At 36.8% G+C, this 14,535-nt stretch overlaps 1 protein-coding gene across 2 annotated transcripts in view; it reads right to left on the bottom strand.

Moving 5' to 3' along the window:
- The window catches only part of LOC136027951 (scoloptoxin SSD14-like), a 125,985-nt gene that overhangs the window by 73,023 nt on the left and 38,427 nt on the right, over positions 1–14,535 (bottom strand). Inside the window, exons 1-2 of one of the 2 annotated variants that reach the window (XM_065705424.1) lie at positions 10,402–10,544; positions 6,383–6,508 (exon numbers count right to left, since the gene is read on the bottom strand). In XM_065705424.1, coding sequence (XP_065561496.1) covers positions 6,383–6,508; positions 10,402–10,409 — 134 coding nt within the window. In that variant the 5' untranslated portion in view covers positions 10,410–10,544. Of the gene's footprint in view, positions 1–6,382; positions 6,509–10,401; positions 10,545–14,535 lie in introns of those variants that run through there. The other variant, XM_065705423.1, reaches the window with a different exon arrangement.

Here is a 14,535-nt window from a genome sequence, read left to right as displayed (position 1 = left end):
GAAACTGTAATCTCTCCATCTGAGTAGAGCCCTTTTTACCATGATTTGTTCACCTGTTCTGAATTTAGTACGGCTCTATAAGATATTAAATAAAATAAAAAGTTTTTTCAACTAAAGTAAAGAGCGACATTAAGACTCAAAACGAACAGTAATTATTCCGTATATGAAAGGAATTGTCCCCTCCTCAAAGTCCCACTCTTTACGCTAAAGTTTGACTCTTTCTAACAACTCTACTTTTTAAATCAATAAAAAATACTTTAGCGTAAAGAGCGAGGCGTTGATGAGGGGAGAATCCCTTTCGTATATGGAATGATTTCTGTTCGTATTTAGTTTTAATATCGCTCCTTCTTTAGTTGAAAAAAACTTGTTTTTTATTAAAATTCTGGAGGTTTTTGAATTAATGCATGTTTTTATTTTGGCTCTCCGCAGATGAATAATTAATTCGGGAACAATTAATTATTAATTTTTAGTAACAAATATACGTACGTTATGAATTAACATAAGTAACAAACTTCTATATTTGTGTATTTTTATTACGTATATGAGGGGGGTTCGCACCCTCGTCAATACCTCCCTCTTTACATTAAAGCTTGAATTATGTACCAAATTTTTAAGAATGAACCTTGAATCACAAAGGACGTAGAATAAATATTTGAAGTTACTAAAAAGTACTTTAGCGTAAAGAGCAAGGTACCCCTTATATAGGTAATATTTTATGTTCATCTAAGTTTTAATAGTTCTCATTACTTTCAGATGAAAAAAAATGTACTTATTTCCTAAATTTTTTTATTATAAAATAATGCTAGAAATACGGCACCCCCTTCGTTCCCTCATGAACGCTTCCCTCATGAAAAATTACTCCAATGAAAGATCTTCCCAAGAAACCCCAAACTATGAATACACTTGATTGAAAGTGTGACTCACTGTTCATCTAAACGGCAATTTTGCCGTTTGATTGAAAGTGTGACTCACTGTTCATCTAAACGGCAATTTTGCCGTTTGATTGAAAGTGTGACTCACTGTTCATCTAAACGGCAATTTTGCCGTTTGATTGAAAGTGTGACTCACTGATCATCTAAACGGCAATTTTGCGCGAATAAAATTATGGCTCGTTTATTAATCAAAACACGTCTCACTCACGCTTTTTATTGATTTGTTTTAAAGTATCATAATAGTAAGTGTTTAAATAGCTTCTTCCACGGCTTTACATTGCCAATAATCACACACATTCTTGTTTAAATTAAATTTAAACTAGATATACGTTGCATGGGCAACGTCAAGTGTTGCGAGCAACCTTTGTTCGACTTTTCCGAGTAAAGTTTGGCGAGAGTAACACTTTGGTTATGTTTTTCACTTTGATTAAACGTTGAAGTTTTTGATATGCAATGATCTCAAAATAAACTAGACCTACGCTGCCCGGGCAACATGAAGTGTTGCGGCAACCTTTGTCCGGATTCGCCAGCTAAAGTGTTGCGAGAGCAACACTTCGGCTTTGTTTCTTTGCTATCGATCAGTAATCACATGATCAGAGGCTATTCCTCAGCGTTGAAAAAACAACAACAAAATAGTATCGAAAGAAGGGACTAAATTGACTTTGCAGCCAGTTGAACTTTATCCTTTTCAATCGTAGACATCCTCACGGATGAAAACTCGGAACAATATCTTATATAATAGTTGTTATTATAAAGCTATTTGTAACTTTAAGGATCAAAATACCATATATGACATTCTATTAATTATTACGAAACTATCTCATGTTTTACATTCTCGTTTGTGCTTGTTTCTTCACTATCGGTTAAATGATGAAGTTGTCAGGCTATCGAAGTTTTTAAAACGGTGTGCTCAAACAAGAACGCAATCAGTTATCACATGATCAAAGGCTATTCCTCAGCGTTGAAAAACAACAACCACAAAATAATACCGAAAGAAAGGACTAAATTGACTTTGCAGCTAGTTGAACTTTATCCTTTTCAATCGTAGACATCTTGACGGATGAAAATTTAGAATAATATCTTATATAATCTAGTTGGTATTGTAAAACTATCCAATTTCAGGATTAAAATACCATACGTGACACTAATTATTACGAAGCTACCTCATTGTTTTAAGTCATCGTTTGTACCCGTTGCGCAAACACTTATTTCTGTCAGATTTAAAGAGATCGAGCACAATGTGCACCAATTTGCACAAATTTCTAGCCCAAAGTGAACATATTCTTACTTACTCCCGTGTCCCTCTCCCGTGATAGACATCAAGTTCACGGAAAAAAATAAATGGGTGCACAAACTAGCAAAAGTTACAAACCCCTCATCCCTGAAGATGATTGTAGCCCAACAGCCAATTATTACTTACAAGTCCCCTACATGTCTTACCACTGGAGCCAAATTGGCTTAACCATCAAATACACAGGAAACAAATAATAGATAAACCAACTAGCAAAAGTGGTAAACCCCTCATTGCCGAAGATGACTATGAGCTAACAGCCGTTTCTTGCCCAAAGTGAACTGATTCTTTCTTATAAGTCCCTCTCCCGTGATACGCATCAAGTTCACCGGAAACAAATAAATGGGCACACCAAATAACATAGTTGAAAACCCCTCATCACTGAAGTTGACTGTAGCCTAACAGCAGATTATTACTTAAAAGTCCCCTTCATGTCTTACCACTAGAACAAAATTGGTTTTACCATCAAATACACTGGAAACAAATAATAGATACACCAACTAGCAAAAGTTGCTAACCCCGCATTGCCTAAGGTGATTATCACCTAACAGCCAATTGTTGCTTACAGGTCTTCTATATGTCTCACAATTTGTATCGGCCAAGATTTCGTTTTAGTGTGTACCTCACTACTGAAGTTGTCAACTCCTTGAAATTTTCAAACCGGTATGCCTCATGAAGGAATTTTTGTACCGAAAAATGGATGTTATATACTTTGATCAGCTCATCAAGAGCTATCGATTGGCATCGAGAAAAAATCTATTTGTCTTAGTTCAAAAGTAGATTTTTTTTTGCCGTAGGCCAACTTTCTAACGTCACCACTCAGAAAGGAGCAAAGGATAAACTTTAGTTGTTTTTTTTAAGCAATGAGAGAACTTTTAAAGTTTAAGAGGCACATCTGATACCATTTCTCTACCACAATCCCAAGTGCGAAAAACCGAATGATAAACTCACCTGGAATCACGAAAAGAAATGGGTAGAAACAAGAGATGGCAGCACTTTCGGTCCCCCCTTTTTTGTTTCTGTAAATTTTACAGTTCATCACTAAAAGAAGATATATTGGCTCTGGGGCCGGGTAACTGCCGCATATATTTAACACTCATAGATTTTAGTCCATCTTCCATTTGAAACTGGTGCCTGCCTGTTTGCCTGCTAGAACTGAGCTTTCCACTCGAAAGCAGAATTATAGTTTGATGAAAAGAAAGTTTGACTGTGTAACTTCAAATAGTTCTCTCTGACAGAGGCTATAAAACTCCACTTCATTTCATTTACACACTATAGGCTTTGGCTCAAGAACAAGCAAAAACGATCCTTTTTGGCCCCAGGCAAGAGCTCTACGAAGCTTTCCAAAATGCAAAATCATATTCATCAATCCGGCCTAAGATCCACACTTTCCGTAAAAACCGCAGAGGTTAGACCCTTAACACTTTCTAGGAATAAGCTGAAATCAGGGTGCTAGGAAGAAAAAAAAACACGACAAAACCAAAGTGTTGCTCTCGCAACATAATTCTAGTCTGAATAAAAATTAAATTTGTGAAGAAGTTGCAAAACTGAAATCAAGCTGCACCGTAACACTATTAGCTGGTGAGGGGCTGAGGGCATGAACTTAAGGTAGGTCCAATTTTAAGATGACCTAGGAGGATTGTGTTTCAAGCAGCAGGTTAAAGGGTGGACAATCAAACCAATATCTACCACTGAATAGCGATCACGCTTTGAACCAGAAAAAACAAGAGCTAAGAGCTGATATGACACTTGTGACGAGGCGAGAAGAGCTAAGAGCCAAGAGATCATAAGGTATGAGCTCTAACAAAATTCTATGAATCAATAGATTGATTTAAGAAAGAAAATAAGAGGCTTAATGCCGGCCAGGATTTAAAATAAGAGCTCTGAGTCACGATGTCCTTCTAAATATCAAAATTCATTAAGATCCGATCACCCACTCGTAAGTTATAAATACCTAATTTTTTCTTATTTTTCCTCTCCCTTTAGCCCCCCAGATGGTCGAATCTGGGAAAACGACTTTATCAAGTCAAATTGTGCAGCTCCCTGACACGCCTATCAATTTTCATCGTCCTAGCACGTCAAGAAGCACCAAACTCACCAAATCACTGAACCCCTCCCCCCAACTGTCCCAAAGAGAATCTAGTACGATTCGGTCAATCACGCATCAAGGACATTTGTTTATTCTATCCACCAAGTTTCATCCGGATTCCTACACTCCAAGTGTTTTTCCAAGATTTCCCCCTCCACCTCCCCCCAATGCCAAACGATCTGGTCGGGATTTGAAATAAGAGCTCTGAGACATGAATTCTTTCTAAAAATCAAATTTCATTAAGATCCCATCATATATTCGTAAGATAAAAATACCTCAATTTTCACGTTCTCCAAGAATTCCGGTTTCCCCTCCAACTCCCCCCAACGTCACAGGATCTGGTCAGAATTTAAAATAAGAACTTTAAAGCACAAGATCCTTCTAAATATCAACTTTCATTAAGATCTGGTCACCCTTTCGTAAGTTGCAAATACCTCAGTTTTCAAAATTACCCCCCCCCCTCCAATTCCACCAAAGAGAGCAGATCCGGTCCGGTTATGTCAGTCACGTATCTTAGACAGGATTTTATTCTTCCCATCCAGTTTCATCCTGATCTCACCGCTTTAAGTATTTTCTAAGATTTCCGCCCCCCCCCTAATTACGCTTGATCCGGTTGAGATTTAAAATAAGAGATCTGAGATACGAGGTCCTTCTAAATATGAAGTTTCATGAAGATCTGATCACTCCTTTGTAAGTTAAAAATACCTCGTTTTTTCTAATTTTTCAGAATTAATCCCTCCCCCAACTACCCCAAAGAGAGCGGATCCGTTCCGGTTATGTCAATCATGTATCTAGGAATCGTGATTATTTTTTCCACCAAGTTTGATCTCGATCCCTCCACTCTAAGTGTTGTTCAAGTTTTAGGTTCCCCCCCCAACCTCCCCCCCCCCAATGTCACCAAATCTGGTCGGGTTAGAGCTTTGAGCCATGATATCCTTCGAAATATCAAATTTCATTGAGATCCGATCACCTGTTCGTAAGTTAAAAATACCTCATTTTTTTCTAAATTTTCAGAAATACCCCCCCCCCAACTATACCAATAAGAGCGGATCCTTTCCGTTTATGTCAATCATGTATCTAGAACTTGTGTTTATTTTCCCCACCAAGTTTCATCCCGATCCCTCCACTCTAAGTGTTTTCCAAGTTTTAGGTTTCCCCCTCCGTACTCCCCCCCCCCCAATGTCACCAGATCCGGTCGGGATTTGAAATAAGAGCTCTAAGACACGATATCCTTCTAAACATCAAATTTCATTGAGATCCGATCACCCCTTCGTAAGTTAAAAATACCTAATTTTTTCAAATTTTTCAGAATTATCCCCCCCCCCAACTACTCCAAAGAGAGCGGATCCGTTACGATTATGTCAATCATGAATTTGGGACTTGTGCTTATTTTTTCCATCAAGTTTCATCCCGATCCCTCCACTCTAAGTGTTTTCCAAGATTTTAGGTTTCCCCCCTCAAAATCCCCCCAATGTCATCAGATCCGGTCGGGATTTGAAACAAGAGCTCTGAGACACAATATCATTCCAAATATCAAATTTCATTAAGATCCCATCACCATTCATAAGTTAAAAATACTTCATTTTTTCTATTTTTTCCGAATTAACCGGCCCCCCACTTCCCCCCCCCCAGATGTTCAAATTGGGAAAACGACTATTTCTCATTTAAGTTGGTCCCGTCCCTGATATGCCTGTCAAATTTCATCGTCCTAGCTTACCTGGAAGTGCCTAAAGTAGCAAAACCGGGACCGACAGACAGACAGACAAACCGACAGAGAGACCGACAGAATTGGCGATTGCTGTATGTCACTTGGTTAATACCAAGTGCCATAAAAAGCAAAGAATATTATATTCCTTAACAGTAATATCTTAAAAAGAAGGAAAAAAGAAAAAAAAGTCATGTATAGATTGTGTTGATCATAAAGGCACAAAAAGAGCCTTTTTTGTTTATCTGATGATTGTATTGATTTATTAATTGTGTATTTAGAAGATACCTCGTAGGAGTCAAAGGGAGTCAAATGAATTCCAGGTGTTGCGTTTCAATAGAAGAAAAAGAAGCAAAATAACTTGCCTAGATGGCGATGATTCTTTCCGTTTTATATTTTCCAGTGTTAAACCAATGCTTAGACCAATGGCTGTTAAGCAAACGCAGGAGAAAACTCCGATGGAGACCATTTGAAATTTTGATATTTTTGCACTAGAAATAAAATTTAATTATGAAACCTACAAATCACCTGTTCCAGGCTGCAAATTGGAAGATTGGGATTGAAATCTAAGATCTTAGTCTTGATGATTTTAATTTGTTTTATGCCCTTTTCTCAGTTTTTTGCCAAGCTATTGGATTTTAGCATTTTCAAAAAATAATTGTTTTGAGTTTTGTCCCAAGGCCAATAAAACTAAATTCACTTCCTCTTACAGATATAAAATATGTTGCTGTTTCAATAAAAACAAAATGCAGCTAATCAGTTATTCATCATTCAGTCTAGTATGCAACGCACGCCTACAGGAGCGTCACTACTATTTGCAAGTGAAGGAAAAGATTCCATATCGTCAGTTCTTTTTATAGGTCTTTTAGAAATCTGATGGATATATATAGAAACCCAATTTCAGAAAATCCATGCTTTTTTATGGCAATTTTTCTAAGGCAATTCTGCAAAGAATTTTGAACTTTTCATACGAATTCTACGTATGCGTTTCATACATTTATTACGAATTTCATACGAATTTTTTATACAAATTTGTACGATTTTTTTATAAATTTTCCATGAGAATTCATACGTTTCCTACGTTTCACGCGTTTCCAGTATTTGCATTTCTTGGACTTGTTTTTTAAGGAAACTCTTGATTTAAATTTCATAGCCACGAGGAATACAAGATTATAAATGATAATTGTCTAAAATCAGTGGCAAATCTCTCCCTTATATCCTTACCATACGAAAGGCCTACTTATATAGCTAGTTATGAGTAGATTTAGACCAAAAATTCAAGAAAAGATTCTACTAATTTTTCCTGCTTCCAAGACTGTATCCAGAAGAAGGGTTTATCGGGTTCAACCCCCCCCCCCCCCCCAAAAAAAATGACTCGTAAATATAAATTAATTTTTGATATGTTTTGTAAAGTTTTTTTTATATTCCCTGAAGAACACCCTTGATTCGCCCTTGTATTTTTTTTCAAATCATGAACCCTGTAGCAATAGTGTTGTAATATATTAAATCACATCGTAGCATAGTTTTGAATATCCTTCCACTCCGCTTTATTTAGAGCTCCACTATTTGCTCTTTAGTCTTTCCAGACATCCCATGTTTTAAGTTCGTCTTATCACCTCTTTTAGCTCAACTCTATGGTGTCTTGATTTTCGTTTAACCCCAGCGGGAACCCCCTAAAACCAAATATTTTTTATAAATAGAGAATGTATTTATGTAAAAACATAACATTCGTTGCGCAGCCAGGATTATATTTTTTTGGGGGGCGGGGGTTCAACTCCTTTGGTAGAGGAGAGGGAAATAGCATTTTTATATTTATCCTAAATCTAAAATGAATTGTATTTTTAAGTTTGTGTACTTAAGGAGGGGAGGTAAACGCTTCAAACACTCCCCTGACCATACTTCTGTATGAGATTAAATAAAAAAACTAGTTTTTTTTACTGAAAGTATGGAGCGATATTAAAACTTAAAACGAACAGAAATTACTCCGTGTATGAAAGGGGATGTTTCCTCCTCAACGCCCTGCTCTTTACACTAAAGTTTGACTTTCTCTCAGTTCTACTTTATGAAACAGTAAATAACTTTAGCGTAAAGAGCAGGGTGCTGTGAAGGGAACAACCCCTTTCATACACGGAAAAATTTATGTTCCTTTTAATTTTTAACGTCGCTCCTTACGTTCAGTTAAAAAAATGTGTTTTTTATTTAATTTCTGAACGTTTTTGAATTAATGTATGTTTGATTTTGGCTCTCCACAAACGAATAATAAAAATGAAATTTGAGCATTATTTTTTTTTATAAATGGCTTTCTCTTAGTTTTGATCAGACTATTTTGAGAAAAAGGGTGGGAGAGGAGGCCTAGCTGCCCTCCAATTGTTCGTTTACTTAAAAAGGTTACTAGAATTTTTAATTTTAACGAACGTTTTTATTAGTAAAAAATATACGTAACTTACAAATTATCGTATGTAACAAACTTCTATCTTCGTAAATTGTTCTTATGTATATGAGGGGGTTCACCCCCTCTTTAATGCCTCGCTCTTTACACTAAAGCTATAATTTTGTCCCGATTGTTTAAGAATGACCCCTGAATCACAAAGGCTGTAGAATAATTAGTTGAAATTACTAAAAATACTTTAGCGTAAAGAGCGAGGTACTTAGGAGGAGATGAATATGCATAATAATCTCTGTTCGTTTCAAGTTTTAATGCTGGTCCTTACTTTCAGTTGAAAAACTTTTTCATATTTAATTTTGTCATTGTTTTTTTTAAAACAATGCTAGGAAATCCTACGCCCCCTTCATGCACGTTCTCTTCTCCCATGAAAAATTCCGCCAAGGAATGATCCTCCCACGTAGCCCCCTACCCCCAACCAAAAATCCCCCTGAAAAGGTCTGTACATTTCTCATAACCATTACTGTATATAAACACTGGTCAAAGTTTGCAACTTGCAGTCATTCCCCTGGGGACTGTGGGGGAGTAATTCAGCCCCAGAGACATAGCTATTGTGTTTTTCGACTATGCTGAACAAAACGACCATCCCTAGGAGGGCCTAGGTGCCCTCCAGTTTATTTGGTCAGTTAATAAGGGCACTAGAACTTTTAGTTTCCGTTAGAGTGAGCCCTCTCGCGACATTCTAGGACCACTTAGTCGATACGATCACCCCTGGTATAAAAAGCAAACAAATAAAAACACACCTGTGATCGGTCACTGAATTGGATGGTGTGATTTTCGTTAAGATCCTGTGACTTTTAGGGGATGTTTCCCCCTATTTTTCGAAACAAGGCAAATTTACTCAGGCTTCTAACTTTTGATGAGTAAGATTAAATTTGACGAAACTTATATATTTAAAATTAGCACAAAAATTCAATTCTTTTGATGTATCTATTATATCAAAATTCCGTTTTTTGGAGCTTCATTTACTATTGAGCCGGGTCGCTCCTTGCTACAGTTCCTTACCACGAACTGTTTGATAGTGCTAAACTACGAAAGAAAATATTAGCCATAGAGACATGTTTCGTAGATGCAGTGGCCTATTAAACCATATACATGGATCATGTTATACTATAGACTTATTGACGGAAAGAGGAATACTTTTTGGGAAGTGTTCAAACTGAAAAAATAATCATAATAATAAATACAAATACATAGTTCAGAAAAAAAATGTTTCGATCTCGTCTTTAGAAATATTCATAGCTTTAAAAGCGTTTTATCGATCTGAATTCTTTCCAAGTAAAATATCTATGTGCCAAAAAATTCACCTGTGTTTCTGCACATTCGTGAAAAATGTATTCAGCTACAAGGATAATGAATAAACTGTAATTCCTTTATTCCTGTAGTAAAATATAAATTTTGGTAATATATACACACACACACATATATATATATATATATATATATATATATATATATATATATATATATATATATATATATATATATATATATATATATATATATATATATATATATATACTGATTGGTTCGGACAAATTAATAATAATATCTAGGAGGTGTAATTGTTATGGCTGCTTAGATATTTGCAAAACTTCAGAAAAAAATAGTTTGTCAATGGACTTTGAATCTAAGATCAGGGATTACAATGGGAAAAAAACGTTAGAACAATTAGCTACCCTCTAAGGCTTAAAATGTTTTTCTTAAAAAGTCACTAAACTGGAAAATGGTTTTGAATTATATAATTGCCTATAGCTCTAGGATTGTCTCAGTGTACCAGAGATCCTTCCATTAGTGTCGCCTATACTCCTAGACTTCTAATCTGTTCTTCAATCGTTATTTATACCTAACGTTTGATCTCAGGACCAGGGTTGTCACTTGTCTCAAAATTAATGCACCGACTTATTAGCAAAAACAGATTGATTTTCAAATAATACTTACTACGCCATTGTAGTCTCATCCAATTTAAAAAAAAATGAAGAACAGGCTACTTTACTTCAAAAATGAAACTAATAAAAAGCGAAGCTGTTTTTAAATTCAATTTACATGCATCTTATCTGTTTCTGTTTGCCTATTCCAAAATTATCTATACACAATGACCAGGCATTAATCAGTTCTGGAATTATTCAAGTTTCTAAACTACAGTCATGATTGCTACAGTCCGATTGAGACACGTTTGGGGAAAGTGATAAATCCAAAAATTAAAATCATATTCTTGCACTGAAATTTATATAGGGGGAAACGGGTTATTCTTTTAATCTTCAAAAAAGGATGATTTTATGAAAATTACAGAAATTTATTTTAAAATACCTATGAAAGACCATTATTAACTCAATCGTGATTAACGTGACTGATCGTCATTAATGTCTTCTGTAACTGCATTAACCGTGACTAGCTCAATTTGAGCTAGTAGGGTGGCTGAGGGTTAACCATCCTGTACTTTCACACACCATTCCTGGGTATGCTCCGTTTAATGAATTAAAAACAAAAGCGGTTTAGTAGTTTACCTTAGAGAACCTTTCAAAGTGGTGCATAATCTATTCTAGGTCCAAGGGGAGGGGGGTAAAAAAGTAACTTGCTCCCTGGGAACGGAATTGGCAATTAAATCCTCGAAAAGGCTTTTTAGAATACATTTTTTTATGAAAGCTATACATTCTCATAACTTTTTTTTTATTCAAAATAGAAGGGAGATATATGTGCCTTTTGACATTCTTCTTCACCATGGCATCGGTGGATACATAGTGAAGCGCTTTTTCATGGAAAACTACACGAATCGTTGCGATGAAGTGTAAAACACTAATAAAAGTTATTAGAAACGTCAAAATCAGCTTATATGAACCATTACAGAAGGGAAGGGGGCTCTAAAAATCTCTAAGTGGGATAAAAGTTTGAAATTATTTGGAGCATTGAAAGTGTTACACAAAAGCTAAACTTTTTGTATATTTCGGGTCTTGAAAAGGGAGCGGACGGGTACACCGTTTGGTGTTTTATTTTCCTGCGTGCATCCGTGTTGAAAATGTTACGAGGCGGCATACTGAACTCAAGTTTTACGCATTAAAAGAGAGAAATTCTAAAAAAGGCAATAAATCATTAGCATGTGCAGGTAGAATGCAGGGGTGTAATTTCCCATGGGGCAGGGGGGCAACTGCCCCTCCCAAATCTCAGTTTCTCCCCTACCAGACCCCAGTATGCCTTCTCCAAGATGAAATTTAGTTTCTTGCAAAATCTAGTCAAAACTAAGATAAACCTGCATAATTCAAGCATTTTTATTTTAGTACATATTTACCTTTATAGTACAATAAGTTACCTTTATATAGTACATTTAAGTACCTGTATAGTATTTTTAAAGTACTAAATAGAACCTCTATGCTAGCAAACGGGTTGTTTTTTTTTGATTTGGGAAAAATGGCTCCAACTTTCCCCTCCCTCCAAGATTTTGACCAAATTACGCCCATGGTAGAATGCTGCCACTGTGACACAAAAAAATCTCTTAACTGCTGATTTCTAAGGACCTGATATAATTCCCCCGTTTTTATGGCACTTGGTATTAACCAAGTGACATATAGCGATCGCAAATTCTGTCGGTCTGTCCCAGTTTTGCTACTTTAGGCACTTCCAGGTAAGCTAGGAAGATGAAATTTGGCAGGCGTATCAGGGAGCGAACCAAATTAAATTAGAAATAGAAATAAAAATAATTAAATAGAAATAGGGGGAGTGGGGGGCCGATTAATTCGGAAAAGATAGAAAAAATGAAGTATTTTTAACTTACGAACAGGTAATGGGATCTTAATGAAAGTTGATGTATGGAAGGATATTGTATCTCAGAGCTCTTATTTTGAAATTCCGACAAGATCCGGTGACATTGGGGAGGAGTTGGAGGGGGAACCTACAATCTTAGAAAACGCTTAGAGTGGAGGGATCGGGATAAAACTTGGTGGGAAAAATCTGAAGAGGTCCTAGATAGGTTATTGACATAAACGGAACGGATCTGCTCAGTTTGGAGGAGTTGGAGGGGGGGGGGGTAATTCTAAAAAATTAGAAAAAATGAGGTATTTTTAACTTACGAACGGGTGATCGGATCTCAATGAAATTTGATGTTTAGAGAATATCGTGTCTTAGAGCTCTTATTTTAAATCCCAACCGGATCTAGTGATATTGGGGGGGGGGGAGTTGGGAGGGGGAAACCTAAAACTTTGAAAACACTTAGAGTGGAGGGATCGGGATGAAATTTGGTGGGGAAAATAAACACAAGTACTAGATAAATTATTGACATAAACGGAACGGATCCGCTCTCTTTGGGATAGTTGGGGGGGGGGGGTATTTCTGAAAAATTAGAAAAAATGAGGTATTTTTAACTTACGAACAAGTGATCGGATCTCAATGAAATTTGATATCTAGAAGGATATCGTGGCTCAGAGCTCTTATTTTAAGCCCGGCCAGATCTGGTGACATTGGGGGGGGGGGGGTTGGGAGGGGGAAACCTAAAACTTGAAAAACACTTAGAATGGAGGGATCGGGATGAAACTTGGTGGAAAAAAAATCACGAGTCCTAGTTTGATGATTGACATAATCGGAACGGATCCGCTCTCTTTGGGGTGGTTTGGGGAGGGGTTAATTCTGAAAAATTAGAAAAATGAGGTATTTTTAACTTACGAACGGGTTATCGGATCTCAATGAAATTTGATATTTAGAAGGATATCGTGTCTCAAAGCTCTTATTTTAAATCCTGACTGGATCTGGTGAAGTTGGGGGAAGTTTGAGGTGGGGAACCTAAAATCATGGAAAACGCTTAGATTGGAGGGATCGGGATGAAACTTGGTGGGAAAAATAAGCAGAAGTCTTACATACGTGATTTACATAATTGGAACGGATCCGGTCTATTGGGGGGGGGGGTTAATTCTGAAAAATAAGAAAAAATGACGTATTTTTAACTTACGAAGTAGTGATCGGATCTTCATGAAACTTTATATTTAGAAGGACCTCGTAACTCAGATCTCTTATTTTAAATCTCAACCGGATCAAGCGTAATTGGGAGGGGCAGTTGGGGGGGAACCGGAAATCTTAGAAAATACTTAAAGCGGTGAAATCAGGATGAAATTGGATGGGAAGAATAAAACCTGTCTAAGATACGTGACTGGCATAACTGGATCGGATCTGCTCTCTTTGGTGGAATTGGAGGGAGGGGGTAATTTTGAAAATTGAGGTATTTGTAACTTATCAAAGGGTGACCAGATCTTAATGAAATTTGATATTTAGAAGGATCTTGTGCTTTAAATTTCTTATTTAAATTCCGACCAGATCCTGTGAGGTTGGGGGGAGTTGGAGGGGGAAACCGGAATTCTTGGAAAACGTGAAAATTGGGGTATTTTTATCTTACGATAGATGATCGGATCTTAATGAAATTTGATTTTTAGAAAGAATTCATGTCTCAGAGCTCTTATTTCAAATCCCGACCAGATCGTTTGACATTGGGGGGAGTTGGTGGGGGAAATCTTGGACAAACACTTGGAGTGTAGGAATCGGGATGAAGCTTGGTGGATAGAATAAACAAATGTCCTTGATACGTGATTGACAGAATCGTACTGGATTCGCTCTCTTTGGGGGAGTTGGGCGGAGGGGTTCAGTGATTTGGCGAGTTTGGTGCTTCTGGACGTGCTAGGACGATAAAAATTTATAGGCGTGTCAGGGAGCTGCACAATTTGACTTAATAAAGTCATTTTCCCAGATTCGACCATCTGGGGGGCTAAAGGGAGAGGACAAATTAGAAATAATTAGGTATTTATAACTTACGAGTGGGTGATCGGATCTTAATGAATTTTGATATTTAGAAGGACATCGTGACTCTGAGCTCTTATTTTAAATCCTGACCGGCATTAAGCCTCTTATTTTCCTTTTTAAATCAATCTATTGATTCATAGAATTTTGTTAGAGCTCATGCCATATGATCTCTTGGCTCTTAGCTCTTCTCGCCTCGTCACAAGTGCCATATGAGCTCTTAGCTCTTGTTTTTATATAATTTGCTTGCTTTCCCGTTTTAGTTTCAAACTTGACCCCCTCCCGGGATTGCTACCTACC

The sequence above is a fragment of the Artemia franciscana genome, chromosome 6 (genome assembly GCF_032884065.1).
Source record: "Artemia franciscana chromosome 6, ASM3288406v1, whole genome shotgun sequence".
Taxonomy (NCBI): domain Eukaryota; kingdom Metazoa; phylum Arthropoda; class Branchiopoda; order Anostraca; family Artemiidae; genus Artemia; species Artemia franciscana.
The sequence above is the reverse complement of the archived record's forward strand: the minus strand, read 5'-3'. Positions and strand labels throughout refer to the sequence as shown.